General features: G+C 41.0%; 1 protein-coding gene across 1 annotated transcript in view; it reads left to right on the top strand.

Moving 5' to 3' along the window:
- Positions 1–18,434, top strand: part of LOC121880417 (xylose isomerase-like) — a gene marked incomplete at its 3' end in the record, with an annotated part of 29,965 nt that extends 11,531 nt beyond the window's left edge. Inside the window, 3 exon segments of the mRNA XM_042387643.1 lie at positions 13,854–14,064; positions 16,970–17,090; positions 18,267–18,434. Of these exon segments, the coding sequence (XP_042243577.1) occupies positions 13,854–14,064; positions 16,970–17,090; positions 18,267–18,434 (500 nt within the window).
- Positions 18,435–22,019: the final 3,585 nt, after the last annotated feature.

A 22,019-nucleotide genomic window follows, 5' to 3' on the forward strand; every position in this document is an offset into this window, starting at 1 on the left:
CAGCGGGCCCAATACACTGCCCTGTGGTACCCCTTTTTGTGACAGGTACGGATGACGATTTCGTGCCATTAATCACCACACACTGCTTGCGGTCATGTAGAAAGTCTTCTATCCACCGTAGGACATTCCCCCGAATTCCGTACCTTTACATATTCCGTACTTTACATATTATGCTGGTCAGGCTCACCGGTCTATAGTTGCTCGTGGAGTGACGATCGCCCTTCTTGAAGATAGGACTCACATAAGCCACTTTCCATTCACTGGGGACCTTTTGTTCATCCAGGCATTTACAAAACAGGATCTTCAGGGGCTCGGCAAGCTCATTGCACATCTCTCTTAGCACCCTAGGATTCACCATGTCAGGGCCAGAACTCTTATGGGCCTTTAGCCTGGACAGTTTATTTTTAATACCCTCTTCTGTGAACACAATGTGGGTCAGTGCTGTGTCAAACCGTCTGTCCTCAAATGCAGGATGGTTAATTGCATCCTCTCTTGTGAACACCGAGGAAAAGAAGCTGTTCAATGCCTCAGCTTTATCCTGGTCAGAATCTGCGTACTACCATCTTTAAGCCTCAGGTCTCATACTCCAATTCGCGTTTTCAATTTCGACTTTGCATAGCGGTAAAACGCCTTTGGGTTTGACTTGACCTCGCTTGCAAGCAGCCTCTGGAACTCCTTTTCAGCCCTTCTCCAATCTATCTTTGCTTGGTTTCTGGCTCTTGCATACATCCTCCTGTCTTGCTCATCGTTGGACCCAACCCACGTCTTGAATTTCTGGGTTTTCTTCTTAATTCTGTCGACCGCCGCATGGTTCATGTGTAGGGATCCCCTCGTATTCCTAGAAGCACTGGGTTTGGTCTTGGGTATACAGTATATTTATCGATCAAATGGGTCACTTTACTAGTTATGATATTCAGCGTAGTGTCTGCGTTCTTGTGCCTTAATGAGTCAGGCCAGTTGATACCTCTCATCTCTTCCCTCATCCCGTTGTAATTTCCCTTGTAATATTTGCACCTTGGCCTGGCCTTATCCTGAACTAGGTAACAGTTAAATCTTAATGACAATACTATATGGTGACTGGTGCCAACTGGGGCAAGGTGTTCCAGTTTGGCCACCATACCCTCCTCGTTTGCTATGATGAGGTCAAGTGGCTTGGGTGTTTGCTCCCCTCTGTAATGTGTCGGGTCTCTAACATGTTGGAACAGAAAATTATCTCTCAGAGTTTCTACAAAAACAGTAGCAGGGTTATTCAAGTCATTTGGTGTGGACGCGTTTCTCCAGTTTATGTCGCCATAGTTAAAGTCCCCCATGATAAGGAGGTGGCTAGGGTTGAGCATCACCGTGTTGTCTATTAAGGTTCTTAAGTTCCTTTGATTTAGTGGGCCACAGTTTGGGGATCTGTGGATACACTCGACAATAAGTAAGTCCCTTCCCATTAATTAAATTTTACACCACTTGGACTCTTCAAAAACATCCTGTCCCTGTACCCTCGCCTGGCTGGCTCTAAGGTCTTGCCTAGCATAGATAACCACACCCCTCTTGCAAGTTTCTAAGAAAGGTTTGTAAATGAGTCATATCCAGCAATATTGAACTCGCATTCCTCTGGGTTGATTCTCCTGTTCTTGTACAACAGTTCTACAACTCCTACAATATCTGGTTGGTGTATTCTTAGTAGTGTTTCAAACTCCTCTCTCTTATCAAGAAACGTGTCAGTATTAGTGTACATGACATTCAAGCCAGAATTTGTTCTCGGTAACGTCTCTGCTCTTAGTAGTAACCCCGCTCCCCGACCCCCCACCCCCCCATTCTCAGAAGCTGCAGCATTTGCTAAGTACACTGTATTTTGCAGGGTGTGGTTAGAAATGTCATTGTTTACACGGCGCTCACCTCCTCCCGTCCGGTAGGCGGAGCTGGTGCTGCCTCCCAGGTGATGGGTAGAGCGGGTGGAGGGTGCACTGCCGCTCTATGCCGGCACACTTGCTTCTACTACCTTCCCCTTGAATATAACCCATGTACACCCGTCCCTTGACTCCTCCCTCTTTTGCTTCAAGTCCTGCAGGAGCTTCTTGTGCTGTTCCCTCTGCATTACCGTGCGATCTGGGTGAATGAATACACCCTGAAATGCCTCGCTCCTTGCTAAGTTTTTTGCCTGCCGAATAACCTGCCATTTCTCTTCCTCGCTCACTAGTGTGATCCTGAGGGGGCGAGGCTTATCCCCCTGCTTTTGTCCCAGCCTCCTCACATCCTGAGGGGTTGATGGAATCTTCAGAACCTCTGTACAAATATTTTGAAACTACATTTTATCGTGTGTTATCTTACTCTCAGTTTCCTCCGCCTGGCTCTCGGGAACTCCAAAAACTATTACATTGTTCCTGCGCTGGAAACGTTCCTGTTGTTCGTCCTCTCCCCTAACAGTAGGTCCGTTAATTTTCATTTCTTCGACACACTTCTTCAGAGTCCCTAGCTGCTGTAGAACCTGTTCTCATCCTGCGTTACTCTCCGCCCCCTTCCGTGGCCCTGCTAATACGTCAGCATAACTCTTCTTAGCAACCACCTCCATTCTATCGGCTACTTCCTCAGTCTTAGCAAGGATCTCTTTCCCAACTTGGTCTAGTTTGGCAACCAGCAAGGCTCCAGCTTCATCTATTTTCGTCCCTATAGAGCTCGTTCCCTTATGGCTTGCAATCCCCTCATTCACCTTGATTATGCAGTCAGGGCAATACCAGCAACAGCCTTCATGCTTTACGGCAGTTAGTATCTTCCTAAACATTGCATTAGTCAGGCCTGTATCCTCCATATCCGACGTCCCCCTGCAGTAACCACATATCATACTCATGGTTGTTGTTGTGTGGGGGGAGGGGGGTGCAAATAACGCCATCATTTCCTCTTATCCTGGGTGTTGAGATCTGTGATGGTCCAGGGTTCACAATGGAGGCTGCATGGTGGCCAGCAGCGTTCCCCACAATAACACGGGTGCCTCAAAGTAGGGCAGTGTTGGCTGGGCCGAGTATTTCACCGACCTCACTGGGTGCTCTACCTGCCCTCTCCACGTGCATCTGCGGTGTGGGAAACGACGCCTTTGTGAGAAAAATGCCTGATAGGCTTTTGTATCACCAAACAACACTATAAAATCTACAAATTCACTTTATAACATTAGGCAAGGTTTTAAGATGTATATAACTGCTAGACAGGCCTCTTTAAATACGCTGGGGTATTACGAGCGGGAAGACTAACCTGCGGTGTGGGAGACTGTGGGGTACGAGATGTTTGGGTTCACACTCAGGACGGGATGGAGAAAGGAAACTCACAATGTGCTCTCTGTATACATGTTGTATTGGATGTACAATGCAGCTTGGTGCTGGGAAGGCAGCATGGTTACAAGCGTTGAGTAGAGAGAGCTGGTTGGTGAGGGTGCTCAGAGGAGGACAAGCTTGCGGGTCGCCATGCTCGCCGGCGGGAGCGAGGACCGCCAGGCAGGCGGAGGAGGAGGAGGTGTTGCTTGTTGGTTGGTGTGGGTCGAAAGTGAGATAGGTCACCACGAGGTCAGGTCTTATATAGCGGAGGTAGGCGTGGCTTAATAGTTGACCTCCGTCATGTAAGGCGGCGCTGGTTGACCTAGACCACGAGGCATACACTGGGGAATTCGCGGGGTCGGCTACTCAGCGACAAGCGTTTGTAGGGGAGGAATCCACTACAAGACTACGCCTTTGTGAGGGCGACGTGTGACCTGTGTCACACTGAATAGGCCTAAAGTTGCCAATATTTAATTTTCACTTTGTCATTATTCTGGTCCTCACACATACCCTTTCCTATATATTGTGACTTTCTGCCTTATAATTGCATACCTTAATTCTAAATTCCATACTAAGGTAAGTGTCTGGTTTGTCAGTTCCTGTGGAAATTACTTGGGCTATCTCATAAACTCAAAACTAGCCTGGGGCGGTTTTGCCGCCAACGTGTCAGAGGCCTAGCTTTCGTGGCGTGGGTATTTTCCCCACACTTTATTCTGTATTTATGGGCCACTTTCCCACACTTTGCAATTGTTCAACATATTCATAAGGTTCACTAATCATTGCACTTTCTGTAGTTATTGGTCACATGGGGTAATTATGTGTATAAAGCTCACACCGAGGAACACAAGATATGTTCTTTGAAGTATAGTTTCTGGGTCAACCCCAACACTTCACATATGACTGATACATTTATCCTTTTTCCAGATCATTGTTCTTATATATATTTTTATCCGATACCTGAAGAAGCTATGTTCGGTAATCGTACACAGACGTAAAGACGATGATCTTCCGACACCGTGATACACAGTAGTACTCTTATTCCCTAATAGTACACGAGTCCGTATCAACTGGACCTTCCCAATCATCCGATAGATACCTTGAGTTCTCCTTTATACTATCAGAACATACGCTTAATATTATATGCCCGTACATTGGTACAATTCGTATAAAACAACAACCAGCATGCGAGTTACCCTTCACAAAAGTTTCCTGATTTCTGTGTCCACAAGTGCGGTCGATTTGAATGTTATGCAGCTGTAATATGAATAGAAGAGAGATTAAGGATGGCCATGATGTGCGCAGTACACTGTGACCCCTTGAACGTTCGCCAGCTCCAGGTATGTACATTCGACCAAGTAGTTCCCCCTGAGAGGTTTATACACGGATTAGGTCGCCCCTCGCTTGTCTGTAGTATAAGCTAGGTAGTTGCAGGCGTTCTAATCTTTCTGGGTAGCTGAGGTTCCGTAGAGCAGGCACCAGTCTGGTGGGCCTCATTTGGACATTTTCAATCAATTGACAGTCTCTAGCATATCTCGGGGACCAGACAGGGTGACATACTCCAGACAGGGAAGCACCTCACTCTTGAAGATTGTGACGAGCGACAGACCATCCATATATCTAAACGACCATCTTATAAGACCTACTAGTTTCGTTGCCCGAGAACTTGAGTGCATTGTCGACATACTCACCTAGGTCCTTTTCACATTTGGTCTCAATGCAGTCTCTTCGTCCTGTTGGGACATGGGATACGCTTTTCTTACTGTTGGTTCGACCCAGCTGCGTCCTTTTGCATTTTGTGACATTGAATCTTAGCAGCCGTTTCTTCAACCATTCTTGAAGCTCACAGAGATCTTTCTGCAACTCTTCTTAATTTCCCGAAATAGCTTGGCATCATTGGCAATCATTTGTATTGAAGAGTATATAGCTTCAGGCATATCATTTATGAAGCAAACAAACAACAATGGGCTCAATATACTGCCCTGTGGTACCCGCTTGTCAAGGGTACATATGACGATTTCATACCATTTATCAACACACGCTGTTTGCGGTAATGTAGAAAGTATCCGAACCATGCTAGAACACTTCCCCGAATCCCATACCCTTCCAGTTTTATTCTCAGCCTTTCATGGGGTACACTGTCGAAAGCCTTGGCAAAATCTAGGTGTATATTGTCGATATTTCTGCCTTGTTCTAGAATTTGAGTCCAAACATGCAGTACATTGAGTAATTGTGTTAAGCAGGATCGTCCCTACATAAAATCATGTTGGCAATCCTTTACAAGGTTGTTTCGTCGATGCTCTCTAGTACTTTGCACACTCTGCTGGTCAAGCTCACTGGACTATAATTATTTGTGGAGTGTCGATTGCCCTTCGGGGACCTTTTACTCATCCAGGTATTTGCAGAACAGGATCTTAAGTGTCTCCACAAGCTTATAACACAGTTCTATAGACACTCTTGGGTGTTCCATATCAGGGTCGGGATTCTTTGACAGTTTATTTCTCATAGCCTCATCCAAGAACACAATTTAGGTCAGCACTGTGTCAAACCGTCTTCCCTCAAACCCAGGAAGATTGTTCGTATCGTCTTTTGTGAACACCGATGCAAATAATTTGTTCAACGCCTCCATCTTTTCCTGGTCAGAATCTGCAAAACTACCATCTTCAATCCTCAGGTCCTATATGCCTACTTGCATTTTTAATTTTGACTTTGTGCAGTGGTAAAAAGCCTTTGGGTTTGACTTGACCTCATTTGTAATCTGCCTCTGGAACTTTTTCAACCCTTCTCCACTCTGACTTTGCTTGATTCCTGGATCTGGCATACACCCTCTTGTCCTGCTCATCATTTGTCCTAACCCACATCCCGAAATCCTGAGTTTGTCATCTTAACTTTCCCGACTACCACGTGGTTCATGTGTAGTGGTCTCCTTGAATTGCTGAAGGCACTGGGTTTGGTCTTGGGGAGATATTTATCTATCAAATGTTTCACTTTACTGGCTAAGATATTCGGCATAGTATCTGCATTCTTATTCCTTGGTAAATCAGGCCAGTGCATACTACTCATCTCCTCCCTCATCCCATCGTAATTTCCATCGTAATATTTGAACCTGGACCTGGTTTTGTCATGAACCAAGTAACAGTTAAATCTGAAGGACAAATTTACATGGTGACTGGTGCCTACTGGGGCTAGGTGTTCCAGATTCGCCACCATACCCTCCTTGTTAGTTATAATGAGGTCCAGCGGTTTGGATGCTTGCTCCCCTCTGTAGTGAGTCGGATCTTTAACATGTTCGAATAGAAAATAATCTCTTAAGGTTTCTACGAAAAGAGTGGCTGGATTATTTATGTTGTTTGGCGTGAATTCATTTCTCCAGTCAATGTCGCCATAATTAAAGTCCCCCATGGCAAGAAGGTGGCTAGGGTTGAGCGCCGGCACATTGTCAATTAAGGCTCTTGGGTTCCTCTGGTTTAATGCGCTACAGTTTGTGGATCTATAGATACATCCCACAATGAGCAAGAGTCTCCCCTTTAGTTAAATTTTTAACCACTATGATTCTTCGAAAACATCCTCCTCTCTGTGTCCTCGCCTGGCTGGCTCTAAGGTCTTGCCTAGCATAGATAACCACACCCCTCTTCCAAGTTTCTTGGGAAAGGTTCGTAAATGAGTCATATCCATTAGGGTGTGTCATAGGAGGGAAGATCAGCTAAAACTAATGGCCCATCACTTTTTTGGTATATTTTAGTGTATATAAACAGAAAATAATTTCAGTTTCAATATTTTGCAACCTTTTGCTAGGTAAATTTTAGCGTGAAATTTATCGAAAATCTAACGTACAGCTGCATTAGTGCATTACAATTAAATAGTGAACATTGCTTTCTGACTTCATTCTTTAACAACCCAACTAACAATATTTTTTTCTGTTTCAGATTCTGATGCATTTATAAGTTGATAATATTTGCGATGGCTGCTTGTGTCAGGACGAGGAACCAAAAATCCAGCCATCTCAGTCACTATCTTGGGTCTGGGAGAGAGCTCCTGAAGTCGGAGTTGCCTACATTGAGAGATGCTTTGAGATACGGTGTTTTAATCAGGCAAATCAGTGAAAAGAACCAAAGAACTTACACAAACAAAGACATTGCCAGTGATATGACCAAAGCTGTCTTGGCACAGTACACTCTGGCTAACGCTCAGTTCAAGCCTCCAGTCATAACAAGTCAGAAGAAGATTAGTGAGAGACTGCTAGCCAGTTGGGAAAAGGCAAGAGATATCTCTCTTGGGAGAGGAAAACTTGCAGTTAAGGACAGCTTTGCCAAGCAACTGGACCAGTTATTTGACATAATTACTTGCAAGTGCCCAATTGTTCTCTGTCCTGAGTTTGGATGCGATCGTGACTGTAAATCCGAGGCCCACATCTCCTGTATTTGCAAGCGTGAACTGAAGATTCCTGTGATCGAACTGGCATTTGTCAAAGCACAGAGAGAGAAGACTGGCAGTATAGGGGCTCTCATGATTTCTAGCCAAGATATTCCGGAGTCCAAGAGACAGGAGGCTGCCACAGAGAGACAGAAGAGGAGAAGAGTTGCCGAGGAAAAGAGACTTGAGAAGGCCCAGGGTGAGGTAAAAAAGGCCGATGATTGGAGTCAAGCTGATTCAGAGTTTAATGACTTCCCCATGGCTGATCCTATGCTGACCAGGAGAATGGTGACTTTGTCCCTAACCCAGAAAATAATGATCCCAAACCTTCCAGGCATAAGATTCGAAATAGGAAAGATATCCTGAGCATAGCTCTGGCCAGCATGCGACACCACACTGGTCTCAGAGAAACTGCAGAGATAGCAACAGCTGCCTGGATTGACGGTGGTTTGATAACACCTGATGATGTTCACCTGGTGATAGATCATAACAAAGTAAGGAGAGCTCAGGAGAAATTTGTCAGTAACCTAGAAGAGGAGTTTGATAAGGATAAGAGAAAATGGAATCAATTGTTTGTTCTTGGATGGGAGAAGGGATGACACTAAAGCGCTTCATGAAAGTTGAGATTCTGGACAAGTTGTTCTCGCCATGGTGAAGGAGGAACACTACTCCTGCTGCAGGAACCAGGAGGGAAGTATTTGTATTTCACTCCAGGAGAAAGAGCGACATCAGGCCGAGATAGTGGCAGATAACATTGTGAACTGGCTCAGAGAGAGGAATGTAGACCAGACCCTCAAGAGGCCATTGAGGGGACAGCACCAACACGAACACAGGTGGCAAGGGGGTCACAGTGGATAGAGCGGAAGATTGGGGAGGAAGCTGGTCTGATTGTTTGTGACCTACACCAACGGCTACACTCAGACATCTGATCCAGGAGCTGGATGGCAAGATTCTTTCAAACAACAGATGGTCTGGTCCTCTTGGCAAGATGCTGGACTCTGCCACTGAGTTAGAAATAAATCCGAGCTTTGGAAAAATCACAGTTGGCCCTCCACTCGTTGAGCTTGCACACACTGTCATTGACGACCTGAGTACTGACCAGTACTATGGTTACATGATTTGCAGTGCCATCAAAACTGGGGTCATGCCTGATAGACTTGCTTACCTGCAGATAGGTCCAGTCTCACATTCTAGGTGGCTCACAACGGCTCTCAGGTTCTGCAGAATTTGGGTCGTTCATCATAAACTGAAAGGGAACCAGCTTCACAACCTGAGACTTATTGTCCAATTCATCGTGAGTGTCTACTTGTCAAATTGGTTCAACACCAAGGTCAAGTCATCGTTCTCCGAAGGTCCGACGCATGCCCCTCTTCTTCAGCTTGAGCTCCTGAGGAGTCAGCCAAGGAAGGTGGTTCAGATTGTGGAGCAGACTGTGAGGAGATCTTCCTGGTATACTCATCCCGAGGCAGTTCTGCAGACAATGCTCTGCAGTAAGGATGAGGAGGAGAGAAGAGTGGCAGTCAAAAAGATCTTTGATATCAGACTTATGAGAGGATCTGGGCATGACGAATCAGTTGGTGACGATTCCTTCAGGGCCAGGAAGACTCCTGAAGTCAATCTAGGTGCCAAGACCCTCACTGATCTCATAGATCTGGATAACATCCAGGCTGGCAGTGAGCCCCCTCTTACCTGCAGCCTCACCAATGTTCAAGTCAGAGCTTTCCTGGACAACCCCATGCATGTCCCTGCCTGGCCCTCGCACACCCAGAGTATAGGGCGTTGTGTACAGCAAGTGAGCGAGGCCAGCAGTCACGTGTACAGCCAGGAGGAGGGAAGGCTACATCCCAGCCTGCCAGGTGGTCAGCAGGGAGGTGATGAGTAGAAACAGAAGCAAGAAAGACATGCTCTCTTATGGAAAAGTAGCAACACCGGTCGTAGTAGTAAAACCGGTTTTTGTATTTGATGATTTTGTTTTCTAAAGGAATATTAAATTTAATAAATGTGTCAAGATCATTCGCTTCACTATTCTGGATCATTTTCATCCTAATAAATTAACCTGATACATTTACTTTACTTTAAATAAGCTATTTAGTGGTGTTGGTAAAAGGGTGGGAATACTGAATTTTCATAAGATTTCAAGTTAAAATTTACCTAGCAAAAAATGAAAACTTTTCAAATCTGAAGATATCACATGATTCTGCACATAGAACTACATCATTAATACCATGGGTCGATTTTTCAAACTCAAAAAAAAAAAATTCGCCTCCGTATGACACACCCTAATATCCATGCCCAGTAGGGTATGCCATAACGAACGGATTCTACTACGAATATTCCTATAACGAACGGTTTTACCTATAAAATTGAGAATGCTGTAACGAACGAAACTTACAACGAATGCGGATGAATACGGGACTATGTCGTCCTGCTCATGAATATCGTTGCACCGCGGCTCACAGCAAGAGCGTCAGGCACCATATTGGTTCATTGTGTAGTCAGTGCACCACTGAACTTGTTAAAATTTTGTCTTTTGATGTGGAAATTCTTGTTATTTTTATAACTATTTTGTTATACAAGTGTACAATTGTAACAATGAATCGTCAAAAGCGAGTGAGAAAACTAATAACCCTTGAAACTAAGAAAGAAATTATAAATAAACATGAGAATGGAACAAGCATTGCTAAACTTAGTGATGAATATGGGATGGCTAAATCGACTAATGTATATGTACGATTTTGAAGAATAAAGAGGAGATAAAAACTGTGCAAGCTGCTAAGGGAATCTCTAGACTTAGCAAAGCAAGGTGTCCTGCATGCTGAACAACACTAGGGTAAGATAAAGTACCGTATTTTTTCAATTTCAACAGAAATTTTTCAGTGTTAAGTGGTTGTATTTGGGGGCCTGGAACGGATTAATCCTATAACGAACAAATGCTATAATGAACAAGGTTCTAGAACCAATTAGATTCGTATATTGAACTCGCATTTCTCCGGTTCGATTTTCATGTTTTTGTACAACAGTTCTACAACACTTACTATATCGGGTTGATGTGCCTTCAGTAGTGTTTAAAACTCCGCTAACTTGTCAAGGAACGTGTCAGTATTAGTGTACATGACTTTCAAGCTGAAAAATGTCCTCAATAATGTCTCACGTCTTGGTATTGACTCCGGCCCCTTCCATTCTCTGCAGCTGACTCGTTTACTGTATCCTTTGTATTTTGTGGGGTGTGGTCAGAGATGACATTGTTTACATGGTGCTTTACTTTTCCTGGGTGGGAGGTAGAGCAGAGGGGGGTGTCCCGCTGTCCCCTGGCTCTGAACTAGTGCACACGCCTCCACTACCTTCCCCCTGTATATAGCCCATGTAAGTCCGTTGCCATTCCTCATCGACTCTTTTCTCCTCTGCTTCAAGAACTCCAGGAGCATTTTGTGCTGTTCCCTCTGCATTACCATGCAATCTTGGTTTATGAATGTAGCCCGAAATGTATCGCTCCTTGTTAAGTTTTTTGCATGCTGAATAACTTCCCACTTCTTACCCTCACTCACTAGTGTGATCCTGAGGGAGCAGGGCTTGTCCTTTTGTCTTTGTACTAGCCTCCTCACGTCCTGAGCAGGAGGTAATAATTTTAGAGCCTCATCACAAATATTCTGAAATTTCAACTTGTGCATTTTCCAAGTTTCAGCTTCCTCCGACTGGCTCTCAGGGACTCCAAATACTATTATTTTGTTTCTATGTTCTGAAAATTCCTGTTTCTCCTGTTTTCCTGTATCAGTGGGTTTACTAGTTATCAACTCTTCAACACACTTCTTCAGAGTCCCTAGTTGCTGGGGGGGACCTGCTATAACCTGAGCAACTACTTCCTCTGTTCTGTTAGCTATTTCCCCATTCTTAGTGTGGATCTCTCCCAACCTGCTCCACCTTGGCAACCAACACGGATTTAGCTTCCTCTATTTTTGTCTCTAAGTATCTCTTTACCCTGTGATCTGCAAACGCCTCGTTTACTTTGATTTTGCAGTTAGGGCAATACCAGCAACAGCCTTCATGCTTTACCGCAGGCATGGGCAATCTTTCTTCAGTCATGGGCCGCATTACGATTTAGGAATTTTTCTGCAGGCCAACCCACCCAAATTTATATCCTACCTAACCCAAAAGCAATGTTAATATTGTATTAGCACGGACAGTGAAGCAGTTTATTATCACGTCCACCTTACGATATTTTCAGTTTACAATCACAGTCTTTTTCCCATTTATGAAACAAATCGATCATAATAATTTTGTAAGTAATATGTTAATGTTTCTTGGCAGTCGGTGAATACATTGATTTTTCCTACAGTTACAGCATTTTTTCTTACTTATGAGACACACCCACCAGAATAATACCAGTGCTAATCTTGGCGCATGAGGAACTACAATGAAACAACTTATAGACACATGTATATTGTACTATGGAGAGAGACAGTCTGTCAACAAGGAAGAGACCTTTACCTTTGACCCGTGTGACCACTGCCCTTGACCCCACTTGGACTTACCAACGTTACGGAATCCTGGGAAATGTCCTAGCGTTGATAGAAGACTTTCTACATGACTGCAAGCAGTGTTTGGTGATTAATGGCACGAAATCATCATCCGTACCTGTCACAAGCGTGGTACCACAGGGCAGTGTATTGGACCCGCTGTTGTTTGTTTGTTTCATAAATGACATGCCTGACGTTGTACACTCCTCCATACAAATGTTTGCCGATGACTCCAAGTTATTTCGGGAAATCAAGAACCATGTGGACTGTGAAGAGCTGCAGAAGGATCTCTGTGAGCTCCAAGAATGGTCGAAGAAATGGCTGCTGAGATGCAATGTCACGAAATGTAAGAGGATGCACCTGCGGCGTACCAACGGTAAGGAGGCGTATCTTATGTCCCAACGGGATGAAGAAACTGCACTATTTGAGACGGTTTGTGAGAAGGACCAAGGTGTGTATGTTGACAATGAGCTGAAGTTCTCGGGCCATTGCGAGAAGAAGGTAAATCGGGCAAATAAATTATTAGGTATTATAAGAAGGTCGTTCAGATATCTAGACGATCTGTCCCTCATAACGATCTTCAAGAGTGAAGTGCTTTCCCATCTGGAGTACTGTCACCCCGTCTGATTGAAAATGTTCAAAGGAGGGCCAACAGACTGGTGCCTGCGCTTCGGTACCTCGACTTCCCTGAGAGATTGGAGCACCTCTAAGAATCTTCTTAGGCTTAAACCCAATTTACAAAGTGATATATACAATACTTCTAATCATCGGATTGATAATAATGATAATAATCTTTAGTATTACTATGATAATTTCTTTTCTTGTTCATTACTTTTTGTGCTTTTAATTCGAAAGCGAATTTCATCTTTGATTTTGACCTTTTGTGATAATTATTTAAAATTTTCTAGCAACCTCTCTGAAGTGCTAATGCCATGAAATCATATGCATTTTGATAGTCCAGATATTTGACATTATTTCAAAGAATAACTTTCTGCTTACCAATTGTGAACATATTTAGTTTGAATAAATGGACAGCTACAAGAACATTTTTTTTTTAATCAATCAACTATTTTTTTTAGAAAAGTGGCGTGGCTTACGTGCCAGGTTAGTGTGGAAATACTATAGAATATATCATTAATTCCAATTCTTGACCAAATTGTAGATGATAACCCGTGGCATATAACTAATTACTGTACTGAAGCACTACCTGAAAAGTTTTGGATTAGAATAACATCATTGATTTTGTTCTTTAGACAGTTTTTGGTTTGTCATTGCCACAAACTTTAAATCTTATTTCCTATTAAATCAGTATTTAAACGAAGTAAGTAAATTTATTACTTCTGTAAAGATCAAAGACATCATGGATTAAATCATGGGGGTTCCCCCATGTATACAGAAAATAATACAGTACAATAAAAATTTTAAACATAATTCCTGACCATCAAAGGCATATCTTTATGACAATGAATTTGTGGAGGGAGGGGGGGCATCCTGTTAAGATTATACTCAACATCTGCCATGAGGTAATCATGGCTAACCCATGCAAGCATGGAAAATAGACATATAATGATGATGATGAGTAAATATCATCCCCCAGAGAAGACTCCCCCAATTTGAATAATGCTTTATTTTTCAGCCTACAAGGAGAAGATTGGTTTCAAAGGACAGTTCTTGATTGAACCAAAAGCCAAGGAACCCACACGTCACCAGTATGACTTTGATGCCCAGACAGTGATGTCCTTCCTGCATCAATATGGACTCACAAAACATTTCAAGCTCAACATTGAACCCAACCACACCACTCTAGCTGGCCACCCATACGAACATGATGTTATCTTCTCATCTGCGTATGTGACTTTTAATTATCTTGGAGAATGATGGCTAGGTGTGGAAGATGATTAGGTAGTTTATATACTGTACTATTCTATAAATTAATTGGATTTTTCATAAAAACAATAGCCTTTTACTGTATATTGTCAAAACTTTTATCATTCATCAGTATTGTTGGAGTATCCTGCTGAGCAGTCATATACATTTTGATAAGCGAACGATATTTGAGACATTTAACTCCAAAGTGATAAACATGGAATGAAATGGATTTACAAAATATTTTTGTAGTAAATATCTTATAGAGTAAATTAAACTTATGGTCACAGAGTTGTAAAAAAATAGTGGACTTTGTTACCTAAGTAAAAGTACTGTATTGTTACAATGGCAAAATGTTACTCAGGTAGAAGTAAAGGTATCCAAATGTCAATTTACTCAAGTAGAAGTAAAAAGAGTATCTCATTCTTAAAATACTCAAGTACTGAAAGTAAAAAGTAACAACAAAATTATGTATTATTTGTCTCGAATATTAAAATAAATCCACAGTAAATTAAACAAAAATAGTGAACTAAATACAATATAAAATAAAAGATGGCATTACACATACAGTGGGGTATGCTATAACGAACGGATCCTACTACGAATATTCCTATAACGAACGGTTTTACCTATAAAATTGAGAATGCTATAACGAACGAAACTCCTACAACGAACATTATTTAATTTTTTTTTTTCTAATTTATTGTTTTTTTATTACAAATATTAATGATATTCTTTATTTCAGGGGTTTAGATGCATATTTATGCACTTTTTTACAATTTTTACAATTTTATATTATATTTTTCAGTGTTAAGTGGTTGTATTTGGGGGCCTGGAACGGATTAATCCTATAACGAACGAATGCTATAGCGAACAAGGTTCTAGAACCAATTAGATTCATTATAGCATACCCCACTGTATTTATTTGCAAATCTTTCTATTAAGGTTCATTAATAACTGATTTTCAAAATTATGGCTGTCCAATCAGAATCTTTTAGGCCTAAATATAAGCCCAGCATGACCTACCAAAAGAGAATACGTTCAGCTGCTCTTCGCCCTACAATCCATCGCAGGGATGGTGAATGGGCTGAAAATATATCCGGCCAACACTATGATCACTTTCTTCCTTATCCACACAAATATCGTTGACGTCGACTTATGGTCTGCAGACATAATGTTGTTTCTGCTTGCATTAGGTTAGGATATAGACCTATCTGGTGGGGGATGACCCGCACTTCTCTTCCTGTAAACTCTGTAACTGTCCCAACACTAACACCCTTCAACACTATTGCCTTGACTTTTGCACTGTCAGGGAGAGTCACTAAGCATGATGTCACCACCTACTTATTCGTAATAATTTAGATTAAATTTTTGTATGCTACCCATGCTTTGGTGGGTGCTAACTCCCATTGTCCTTAACCCTTAAGCCCCGGGTTAGGGTTCTGCTGGCAGTAACCTCCCTTCTCCCTCCCCTGCAGGGATAAATCGATAAAAAATCAACTTTTCCCCCCAAAATTATAAAAAAATAATAATAAATAAAATACCGGGACTAGGCGGATGTTCTGGAACATTCCCAGGGCCTAAGGGTTAAATTATATCAATATTGTTTCCACATTACAAGTCATGGCGTGTCCTGTGAGACGCAAGTGCCAATGTATTAATGTTTAACCACATGGTCTTGTGACAGGCTTGTTGCCCCCTGGGGTGTAATAAATTAATTAAATAAATGATAAGCCCAGCATGACTAAGCAGATGCTCACAAGCAGTAGATGCAGGTAGTGGGGTGTTAAGCTTTGAGAGATAAGTCACACAATGTTGGGAAAGACCTCAGCAGCTCCATTCCATCTCATGGGCCTACCAAGTAGCCATCAAGCTCCTTTAGTTGAGGAGTTTGTGGATGATTGTTGCCTCCATATTGACTGACAGACTGAGTCTGACTAAGACTCACTGTGAACTGTCTCTCTAATTGGGGTGTGGCTAAATTTTTTGCACCACGTAACATCTGGTGGGAGCTGGCAAGGGGGGGGGGTGGAACTTAGTCATTTAAGCAGAATTTGAAATTCACAGCAGCCTCTCTGAAATTCATTTTAGGTACAGGTATATGCAAAGAGCAACTGATATCCAGTGGAAAGGTGGGGGAGAAGAGAGGGGATTCAATGGGGGATGGGAAAGTAAGAGGGTAGGCTAGGTGAGGTGGGTGGTCAAGGTGCTAATGTGCACAAGAAGATCAAATGGAAAGTCTGCTGTCATGGCCACTGCCACCTGACCTGACTTAACCTGACCTCAGGAGACCTCTAGGTAAGTGACCGAGTGGTCACTCCCCACACCATACCCGCCACCCCTACAACTCTTTTATTATGGTTAATAATTAATTCAGTAATTAAAGAATATACGGTATTATTAATTTGCCACAGACATTAAAACTCTGTTTGTTTGGTGCATGTAACGAGTAACGATTTTTTTTTCAATTGTATTGGAGTAAAAGTATTAGAAAACCATACTGTACTTAAGTAAAAGTACTATCAATTTTTATTACTTTTTAAAAAATTAGATATCCCAAAAATGTTACTTGAGTACAGTACTCAAATAAATTTATTTCATTACTTTACAACTCTGCGTATGGACCGCCTGAAGATTAGCCGCCCCAGCTTATTTCACTTGATTATTAAACAATCTAACACTTGTGGTTAGGTTAGCATTAGAGTGATTAATCTTAAGGTGAAATAAGCTGAAGGGCTAAACTTCAGCTGATCCAAATGCACTCCTTACCCCCAAAAAAAACCTACAGCTGACTGGCTATTAATTAATGTTACGATACTTTTTACTGTGTACCTGATGTATGTAAGTCATGCAGTTATATCATCTAAAATTTGGACATTGTGACAGGTATGGCATGCTTGGGAGTGTTGATGCCAACACTGGATCGCCAGACTTGGGCTGGGACACAGATCAGTTCCCAATGGATATTCGGAGCTGTACCATGGTCATGAGGACAGTGGTAGAACAGGTTGGTTGTTGGTTGTTAGTTTACCAGTCTTAAACTTATAATGTCTATAGAGGGTGTCTGGCTAATTTTAGAGAAATATTCAAAGTTAGAATTTTCATAGGTGGTAGTGTATTGTTCCAAACCTTGTTTTTTGACCACTTAATTCTTTGTTTCACACTTCGTATGAAATATTCTTCTATATTTAGACACTATAAATAGAAGATAGTGCAGTGCAATAATTATACTGGTCTCAGTCATCCAAGTACAGTATCCTTAGGGAGACTGCACTCTGGCCACAGGGATTATGCTAGGTATTCCATACATGTATATTCCATTGATAAAGGTGGGCTCCTCACAGTACATGCCAAACTGTATCATATTACGTAAGTGTTTTCAGTTATGAGTACGGTGAACTGTTTATGTAACTAGCTGCAACCAAATCTCAGCAGTATCCTCATGCATAGAACAATGCAACATGTTTAAACAATCTGTAGCAATGCTAGGTGTCATTTTTTTTAATGGATGGTTAATATATTACATAACGTCATATACGAGTGATGAGTATTAAACATGCTTTAGTGAATAACTAGTTACGGTAGTGATGCTGCCAACTTTAGTTCAAGAATTTATGTCAGATCTTCAAATAAAGGATTTGGCTCTGGGCGACATTTATCATTGTAAATACAGTGGAGGATGCCAAAACCTTGGATCTACATTCAAGATAAAAAGAAAAAACTTGTATACATTTATTTGCAGCTTTTCTAAAACAAGTCTAACTGTTTAACTGTTACCAGTTACAATCTGTTTACATTTACTCTTGGATCATGCTAGCTCTCTCTCAGTCTGGGCCTGGGATATGGTAAATACACATGTCCTGTACATGGTAGATTCGGGACAAACAGGGTTCCTCTCTAAAATCTTATCACGTTATTACATATTTTCATTATTTTCACTCTGGTAGAGATTCCCAATTATTAAAAAAAAAATAATAAACCCTTGCAGGCTCCATAATATGGTTCAGGTGCCTGCAAACTACAGGTTGGGGGCCACAGCAGTAGGTGGACAGTGTTAGGAACTTAGGATAAAATAAAATTAAAACCAAGTTTAATCGTGATGATGTAGTCCTAAAAAAAGTACACTTGAAACAAGAAAAAATAAAAATGGAGAATCTTACATGTAACCCAACTCACCTCACAGGGAGGAATTGCACCTGGTGGATTGAACTTTGACGCTAAAGTTCGTCGTGAGTCCACTGAGCTGCGTGATCTCTTTATTGCCCATGCTGGTGCCATGGATTCTTTTGCCAGAGGTCTCAAAAATGCTGCCAATATCATCTCTGAGGGAGTTTTACAGAAGTCTCTCAATGTAAGTGAAATGTTTGTGGATTTGGATAAACTTAATTTATACACTTTCAGTTATGAATGTCTCATAGACTCATAGCTGAATCCTTAATCAGTAATATCTTTAAAGACAAATTTGTTTATCCCAATAAACTCCATATTAACCTCCTTCTTCTCTCCCCACATATAATAATAATAATATAATAATGGTTGTCCCTCGTGTAAAGAGGATAGCCAGCCGAAGGGTCACCTAGGCGTGAATTTGTTTAAGGTGTAGAAAGTGTCACCAACACAACAACCACACACTAAGTTAACGAGCTGCGATGTAAGGATGCTGTTTTAAGGTTTTTCCTTTTTATTCTACTCTTATTTCTTTTATCTATTATATTTGTGTAAGAGTTATCTTTTTAACCTTTTCTTCTGTATATATAATAATAGAATTTTATTTTTTATTTCTATATTTTGTCCTATTATATATTATCTTATCTTCTTGGTGTTTCTATTTATATTATCAGTATTGTATTTTCTATGTTATTTCTGTCTTATATAACCTTTAATTTTCTGAGTTATGCAGTATTTTTTCCTTTTCTATATTTATCCATGTATTTATATTTTTCTATCTGGTTATTTTCAATACTTTGCTTTTCTTAGTTATTGTTTACTTCTTTCAATGTCAGTATTTATTTCTCATATTTACCTCTTAATTCTTTCTCTCAATTTCTTATTATGGCTCAGTTATATTTTATAAAATGGATTAGCCTGGGAAAACCATTTCATTCTTTAACATCACCTAGTAAAATAATTACCTGTACTATAGTTACACAAGTAGACTGCCACCACCCAGGCTTTTATTAGAATATAACTGATATCATCAACTGTTAGGTAGCGTGGTAGCAAGCTTAGGCACGTGAGTTACCTTGGGTATTTTCTGAGAATCAATTATTAGAAGGAAATAAGCGGTGATACTCTCAAATTACTAAATCAATACTGTATTTATTAAAAGCAAGAGTGACTAAGATGTCAATTTAACACACTCAGATAAGACTAGACACTTAGGTCTTATTTTACAATTAACAAAATAGATTTTCAATTATTTGGTCCAACATTAAACAACAGTTATATTATTTCTTTGACAAATAAGATGGTTATTTTACACACGTGTCAGCAACACATATTAACCCATCACTTATAACCTCATGTTATTTCGGAATGAACAACATGGAACATTTACTAGAACTCAGTTGGTAGTACATATGAATGATGTATACTCACAACCCACATAACAACGTTATTACTTGTAATATCACCATTTGTGGTTACAATACTCAACGTGGGATAAATGTATTATTTCTGCTAATTATCCCCAATCATGTACAGCAATATTTCTTTGCACATATAATTGTGAGTAGTACACCAGGGTCAGTCACTGGTGCTACACCAACAAATGAAGCATGTTGTTAGGGTCGGTTGCAGTCCGACACAGTGCAAGGGAGTTCATCTCATGAGCTTAGTTCTCAGGTGCGGGACTCGCTGAATTTAATCGTGCCGAATTAAAGACATCCTGCAAGGCAACCAGCTAGTATGCAGCTACGGGTCCCCGGTAGCTGCCAGGTATTCAGCTAACACGCACTCTGTGCCTGAGAGGGGCGAGAAGGAAACGTGACTAGAATGTTAAAAAAAGCCTAAACTGAATAAAAAACTATCATACGTCTGGCATCGGCACAGACGATTTCTATGTTACGTTAATCTCACTTGTCACTGTATTAAAACATGAACACTGATATTCACAAAATTCAACTGAGTTAACACAATGAGTTAACATGGCAGGCGTGAGAAACATACCTGAGAGAGGCGGGGAGGAAGCATCACTAGAAAGTGAGGCCTCCTCGTGCACTCGTTTATATGCAAGCTACTTGGCAACTCGGGTCTGTGCCGGACATGCCGGAAGGGCTAGTCTCGTAAATGACAGAATTTCCATATAAATCAGTTGCTGTACATTTTGCTAAGAAACTCATTGTCATGCATACGGTGAATTTCTTACATTTATTGTTACAATCTAATCATAGGTTGAGCTTGCTAGGAAAAAGTGAAATGTACATTAAATACAATAATTTCTCTCTTAAAATCGTCCAGCTTAACTTTGTTTCGGTACTACGTCGCTGAACTTTAGAGACCAAAAATTTGTTTAACGTCTCGGTGATCCGATACTACCTTGTTTTGCATTGTCGTAGACTACTTTCTACGGCGCATCACCCGCTCTCGTCTGGCCGCACTACGCTCTCTCGGCTCGGCGCAGTGCCCTCACTCGCGGAACGTCACAACGTCCCTAAGCGACGCCAAGCCAGTCTGTTACTGTGTTGGTCACACAATATATATACAGCTCGACCCCGACTTACGACGGGGTTAGGGACCCAAATCCAGGTCGTAAGTCCGATTGGTCGTAAGTCCGACATAGATTAAAAAAAATAAATAAATAAATAATTTTTTTTTTAAATGAAAAATCTACAATGACATACAGTACAGTAAAAGTAATAAATAATGAGGAATGGATACAGTGTGACTGAGCACTTACCTTTAATGTAGTCAGCTGAATGCACATGGGGCCCCCATAATTTTCTAATTATACATGGAGACTACATTAACTGGAAACATTTTGGTATAGAAAATGCGTGCGTCATTTGAAGAAAAGAAAAGAAAAAATGGTCACAACTGCGGCGGTCGTAAGTCCCGACGGTCGTAAGTCCAAGCAGTCGTAAGTCGGGGACTATATATATATATATATATATATATATATATATATATATATATATATATATATATATATATATATATATATATATATATATATATATATATATATATATATATATATATATATATATATACATATATATATATACAGTGACCCCTCGTTTAACGAACACCTCGGTTAACGTAATTTCAATTAAAGAACTGCCTTCCATAAGGATCTTCAATTCGGTTAACGAAAAAAAATTCGGTTAACGAAGTTCTTACGAACTGACCTCAACATGTTTTCGCTTGCACTGACCGGGCAACCAGCTTTAGTATCAGTCCGCCAATACATTAATCGGTTCTAGGGCTTAAATTCCTTACTATTTTAGTAAATATCAAGAAGTTTATACTATTCAATAATTTTAATAGTTTAATATTCAATTTTTTAGTCATTTTAACAATTATTGAACATAATTGAAGGTAAAGTGACTAGTTTAATGCACGGCATGCAGCCTCCTAACACAGCAAACAGGAGTTAGTCTCTCTCTGTTTTCACTGGAGGTAACATCTTGCTTGAGACTCTCTTCAACTAAACGCTTTTTTTCTGTGTTTCCAAGCAAATTATTGGTCATTTTGAAATATATTTTACATATTGACAATATAATGCAGTGCAGTGTTGATTTAAAGAAAATAATCTTGAATTACACCAAGAGAGCTAAAATTTTATGGGTGAAATGGCGCCATGGGGTGACTTCTCTTCCACCCCAATGCCTTCTCTTCTTCCTTCTCCTCCACCCCCATTCTAATTCCCATCATCATCATCATCATCATCCAGGAGCCTTCTACATACACACCTCAACGTAAGTGAACTTTTCTA

The sequence above is a fragment of the Homarus americanus genome, unplaced genomic scaffold, assembly GCF_018991925.1.
Source record: "Homarus americanus isolate GMGI-L3 unplaced genomic scaffold, GMGI_Hamer_2.0 scaffold51859, whole genome shotgun sequence".
NCBI lineage: Eukaryota > Metazoa > Arthropoda > Malacostraca > Decapoda > Nephropidae > Homarus > Homarus americanus.